Source organism: Eleginops maclovinus, chromosome 20 (assembly GCF_036324505.1).
Source record: "Eleginops maclovinus isolate JMC-PN-2008 ecotype Puerto Natales chromosome 20, JC_Emac_rtc_rv5, whole genome shotgun sequence".
NCBI classification, from domain to species: Eukaryota; Metazoa; Chordata; class Actinopteri; order Perciformes; family Eleginopidae; genus Eleginops; species Eleginops maclovinus.
The window spans coordinates 2,517,890-2,524,213 of record NC_086368.1 but is presented as its reverse complement, the minus strand read 5'-3'; the positions used below and the strand labels follow the sequence as shown (position 1 = coordinate 2,524,213).

The following is a 6,324-nucleotide window of genomic DNA, read 5'->3' as shown; positions in this document are numbered from 1 at the left end:
CAGACAGAAATAAATGTAGTGACATTGCAGAAGCTTGTGGAAACGATGCCACAGAGAATGCGTGCCGTTTTCAAAGCTAAAGGCGAATATTAGAGTGTGTGACCTTTTATTTTTGGCCATCTGTATCTTACAGCTTGTTGTGACTGCCAGCCCCAAAAAACTCCAAACATGGATCTAATATAGAAACCTATTGCAACAACTAAATTATGATAATCAACCTCACAACATTGTCATGATCCTTGTTTTGTGTTTGTAATTTCCTGTTTTATTTTGAAATGTTTTCCCTCTGTGTGTCTGGTCTAGTTTTACCTCCTGTCTTTGGTTTCCCTCCTGTCTGATTGTCTCATTGTTGTCACGTGTTGCCCTCGTGTTTCTGCCTCCCCTCCCCAGCTGTGTCTGGTCCTGTGATTAGTCCCTTTGTATTTAGTCTTGCTTTCCCTTTTGTTCCTTGTCGGTTAGTTGTTGATTTCCCCCCAGTGTTTGTTCCTGATGTATTGTCACCTCCATGTTTGTCCCTGTTGGTTTGTTGTGCTCCCTAGTTTATGGATGTAAGATTTTTTCTTGTTTTTTTCATTGTCATCTGTTCGTCCCCTTTTTGTTGAAACCTTTTGATTAAAAAAAAAAAAATAAAAAAAAAAGTGTTTTACTGCACTCCCTAACAAACATTTGCTCATCCTTTTCTCCAAAAACATCAATCACAAAGAAACATTTTCCTCTCCCTGAACATCACCCCCCTCACACTGGCCAAAATGACTGTGTTTTTACGAGTCACACTCCAAAGAAACATGACCTGACCCATGCACATTGACAACCTGAAGGTAACCAAAGCCTCAAAAACCTCAATGAGCTCAGTGGACACAAACACGGAGCATCAGCGGAAATAGTCCTTAAGATTGATCAGACATAAAGATCGATCTTTGTATATTCAGCACCACCCTGAACCACAGCCTCACACTTCACCAGACTCCATAAATGGCAATAAAAAAGGCACACCAACTCCCACAGCAAATCAGTGCTCAACATATCATACTCAGAACCATCCAAGAGAAAATATATTCCTTACCAAGAAATGCAAACACCCTAATACACGAAGTACAACGGCCCATTGTCCATTAGCTATAACAATAGCCTGCAAAAAACCCACCATACCTATTACAAATCCCACCACCAAAAGTAACCTATTACACTGAGCATAATGTTATTAGATTCAACAGACAGACAGACAGACAGACAGACAGACAGACAGACAGACAGACAGACAGACAGACAGACAGACAGACAGACAGACAGACAGACAGACAGACAGACAGATATTTGAATGTGTTAAATAAATTCTTCAATCATCATATTTGATTTAAATCAGTGGTACAGCTTTTATTTTGAAAGCGACCGTCTTTGATTCCGGTCTGCTCAAGTAACCTGTGGTCTTTTCACTCTGGTGGATCATCAGGTGGCCGTTCATTGTGCGCACACAAACTGATCCCAGAGCAGCCGGAGGTCGGGTTTCAGCACCGCGGTCAGCTCCGAGCCGAGCCTCCTCCTCCCCCCAAAGGCAGCCTCTTCCTCCCCCAGGCAACAGAGCACCAACACATCAGCGTTTCCTCCTTTTCTCCCTCACTGCGACCCCTCCCCCTTTATATCGGCTCTCCTGATAAATCCCTCCTATGTTCCACTAGCTGCTAGACTTGAAAGGCTTGGAAATCACGCAAACAACCAGACTACACACTCTGATCTGTCCTGCTGAGATTGAGTCGTCTGACGGCAGTTTTTTTTTTGTTTCCTTGGAAAGCAGCAGCAGATCCGCTCAGTCAGTTCGCGTCTCCACAGCGGCTACCGCTGGATCTCTGCCTCTGAGGCTGATCGACATCTGTTTCCCCTACTTTTGCAGTCTCACCTTTGCAGCCGGTAGCCTTTATTCTCCATCCAAGCCTCGGCAGCATGTTGGACCCGTCTTCCAGCGAGGAGGAAGGAGATGAAATACAGGAGGTGGAGCGCAAAGAGGTGGCGGCCCCGAAGAGCGCCGGAGGAGCCAGGTTGTCACCGGGCCGAGCCTCTGACGGCGGAGCAGGGCTGCAGCCCCGCGGCGCTGTGAGACCCTCCAGCCCCAGCCCCTCCGTGGGCAGCGACAAGGAGAAAGAAGATCTGGAGAAGATGCAGAGAGAAGAAGAGGAGAGGAAAAAGAGACTCCAGCTGTATGTGTTTGTGATGCGCTGCATCGCCTATCCGTTCAACGCAAAGCAACCTACTGATATGGCCAGGAGGCAGCAGAAGGTAAGATCAGTGTGGAAATAGAAATAACCCTGACCTAACTTCAAAGCTTTTAGCAAATAGCCTTCATCTTTCATGTGTAGAAGGCTGCACTAAGATACATGACAACTGTTGCTTCCGCAGGCGCACCATGTGCCTTTGGGTGGAATGTTCAAGAACGTTAAATAAAACACAGTTTACTGAACCTGACAGTCAGAGAGGATTTCACATATTACATTTATTGCGCACCACTGGAGAATCAGAAGCTAAATACTTTGATTAGAGGAGGTAGTGGACTGTGATGCATGAAGTGCAGTCTGAGATGAGAGTCACACTGCCTCACTGCACGAGAGAGAGAGAGAGAGAGAGAGAGAGAGAGAGAGAGAGAGAGAGAGAGAGAGAGAGAGAGAGAGAGAGAGAGAGAGAGCGAGCGTATGTGTGTTCATGGTGTTCCCACCCAGTGTTGGATATAAATTGCCTCTGGGCACAGAAGCTCACCTTGCTAGTCTATGAGAACGATCTGTTGCTCCTCTCTACTCAGCAGTGCCATCCTGGGAGAAAGGCTTCTCTATACAGCGATCAGTTAATCTCACCTGATGTACTTAATGTATTGGTTTGGTTGTGAAATACCATAACACATGACCGTTTAAAACATATGACAGGTGTTGTAGCAATATCTCTGAACTCAGGTTCTGAAGAGTTCTGCAGGCTTTACATTACGGTATGGCTCTGAAGGCTTCACTAAGATTGCAATTAACTTTGTTGGAAGGTAAACATGTTTATTGTCCTAAAGAGGAGTTTAAAAAAATAGTGAAAGCAGCATGTCAGAGGCAGCTCTGCGCTCCTCCAGCACTTTTTACACAAGGCAACCAATTCAGCCACATTACCACTTTACTCAAACGTTTATTCAACCCTCAGTCCAGTGCAGAGCTGCATGTAAGGTGTAAGAAGGATACCTTGAGTTGCGTGATCAATTACAGGGCTGAAGCATGTTTGTTTCACCCAATGTGCATGAGATGGAACACTGAAACACGTCCAATCATTCGAGCCTTTGGAGCTGTGCAAGGTGGCAGCCTGTTGCAGCAGCTCCGTATGTTTTATAGATGTTTGTATTTTTTTACTATTTTATTCATTGAGATGTTTACATTTAGAATTGTTTATTTCTATCTATCTATTAATTCATCTACAGGTTGAATCCACTTTGAATTCTTCAAAACATGTGTCAAAAGTTCTCACACAGACATACAGAACAGCAGGAATATGTTTTTTGTGAAAAGGCATTTGTTAGTGAATTAGTAAGTTTGTATTTGGTATAGTTTTGCTGTCATTGAACATGGCCACAATCTACTTTACATTATCACGACTTTTCTCCATTATGCAAGTAGAACTAAGTTATCTTCAGCTCTGGGTCACACACACTGAGCATTTGATATATAAAAAGATACTTTTGGGAGTAAATGATTGCTTTTAATGAACAATTTTGAGCAAAAAAGTTTTCATTGTTTACTCAACAAAACTTCACAGGGAGATGCATAAGCTTAATTTGAGAGCTAGTATATTATTAAATATGAAATGCTCCTTAACTTAATACATCAATAGTAATACTTCAATAATATAAAATATGTACAGTTTCTCGTAACAACGTCAAACGTCAGCCAGTGTTGGTATGTGTGCACCTGTAGACTACACTCATAAAAATAATATAAAGCAGTAGTCTCCACACTCCACAAATTACTATTTAAATTTCTCTCATGATTTTCGCACCCTTCCACTTTTTTTTTTTTTCATCTTAACAAACAGCTGAGAAACATTAGTAAAGCTTACTCATAGGTGCTGATAGTAGTTGAGGTTAAAATGATGATACACAGAGTAGTGGCTCTCATTCATTATCTATTTATTCATCACTCACAAAAGAGGACACTGAATGATATTAAAACGGAAAGGGAAAGAAGGAAATACGTTTTTCTCATGAGCTCCAACAGTGGCTGAGTTCAGAGAACATTTAAAAGGCTCTGGGATGCAAGCCATTCAGAAACAACACGGTTCAGCCACAGTGTGAGAATCAGTCTGTGTACTACCAGTGGAATGTAGAGGTAGACAGAGAATGAAAGTCTAATTTGACATTCTGTGTTTGGATCACACTTTGGAGCTCATACGCCTTCTCAGACACATTTGCCAGTCAGCTGGGAGGTGGGTGGTACAGCACCGGGCTTAAGATGCTGTGGGCTGAACAGAAAGAGAGCCATGGCTGTTCCTTGTTTCAACGGTTCCCTTCATCTTCAAACCTTTCTTCTCAACACTTTTACTTTTAGGACCTCAAACGTGTTGCTCAAACATGGTAGAGCTGCCTCATGATTTCTGCATCACACCTGCTGTATTTAAGCATGACGTATCGAAGAACCTGAAATAACATTGAGTTTTAGCAACAAAAGAGGATTTTATATCAGGCAGGAGGAGAGGATGACCCGAACCATCAGATCTATTGTTTAATGCATTTGCGTTATTTTATTATTTTTCTAATTTAAACAACATTTTACACCAACTTTCACTAAACTGAGAACATTGCGCATGAGGTGATCGTTTATCTACACTTGTTTCTAAAAGGGTCTTCATACGATGCTCTGAAGCTTAATGTGAATGACGAGGGTTGTGAGATTTCTCCTAAACAGTGAAGTTGTGGGCTGTAAAACTGAAACAAACTGAAACAAAGAGCTGAAAGGAAGCAGCTTTCACATTACACACAGACTTCAGATTTCACCCATCCATCCATCCATCCATCCATCTTCTCCCGCTTATCCGTCAGGGTCGCGGAGGTAACAGCTCCAGCAGAGAGCCCCAAACTTCTCTTTCCCTGGCCACATCAACCAGCTCTGACTGGGGGATTCCAAGGCGCTCCCAGGCCAGCGAAGAGATATAATCCCTCCACCTGGTCCTAGGTCTACCCCTCGGTCTCTTCCCAGCTGGAAGTGCCTGGAACACCTCCCTAGGGAGGCGCCCAGGTGGCATCCTCACTAGGTGCCCGAACCACCTCAACTGGCTCCTTTCAACGCGAAGGAGCAGCGGTTCTACTCCGAGTCCCTCCCGGATTACTGAACTGCTCACCTTATCCCTAAGGGAGATGCCAGCTAACCTGCGGAGAAATCCCATTTCGGCCGCTTGTATCCGTGATCTCGTTCTTTCGGTCATGACCCATCCTTCATGACCATAGGTGAGGGTAGGAACGAAGATGGCCCGGTAGACAGAGAGCTTTGCCTTCTGGCTCAGCTCTGTTTTCGTCACAACGGTGCGGTAAAGCGACTGCAGTACCGCTGCCGCTGCTCCGATTCTCCGGCCCATCTCACGCTCCATTGTTCCCTCACTCGAGAACAAGACCCCGAGATACTTGAACTCCTTCACTTGGGGTAAGGCTTCATTCCCTACCTGGAGTGGACAGTCCATCGGTTTCCTGCTGAGAACCATGGCCTCAGATTTGGAGGTGCTGATCCTCATCCCAGCCACTTCACATTAGGCTGCGAACTGATCCAGTGAGTGCTGAAGGTCACAGACCGATGAAGCCATTAGGACCACATCATCTGCAAAAAGCAGAGGTGCAATCCTTAGCCCACAGAACTGCAGACCCCCTCCCCCACGACTACGCCCCGAAATCCTGTCCATGAATATCACAAACAGGATTGGTGACAAAGCGCAGCCCTGGCGGAGGCCAACCATCACCAGAAATCGGTCCGACGTGCTTCCGAGGACCCGGATACAGCTCTCGCTTTGAGAGCACAGAGATTGGATGGCCCTGAGTAGAGACCCCCTCACCCCATACTCCCGCAGCACCTCCCACAGTAACTCCCTGGTAACCCGGTCATATGCCTTCTCCAAATCCACAAATCAGATTTCACCCATAGTTCATATAAAAGGCATGACGTACAGCTAGCCATCATTTTTGCCAAAGGAACCCCCACACTGTGACGGGAATCCCCCTGAAGGGATGCACATTATCCTGCTGTTACACAGAAATGTATTAGATAAATCAATTATTTGACACTTTTGTTATTTTATTGATTTAAAAATGAAATAGAAAACATTGGC

At 44.6% G+C, this 6,324-nt stretch overlaps 1 protein-coding gene across 1 annotated transcript in view; it reads left to right on the top strand.

The window, feature by feature from the left end:
* The first annotated feature begins 1,869 nt into the window (after positions 1–1,869).
* The window catches only part of cadpsa (Ca2+-dependent activator protein for secretion a), a 153,258-nt gene continuing 148,803 nt past the window's right edge, over positions 1,870–6,324 (top strand). The window contains exon 1 of the mRNA XM_063911579.1: positions 1,870–2,271. Within this exon, the coding sequence (XP_063767649.1) occupies positions 1,939–2,271 (333 nt within the window). The 5' untranslated portion in view covers positions 1,870–1,938. The remainder of the gene's footprint in view (positions 2,272–6,324) is intronic.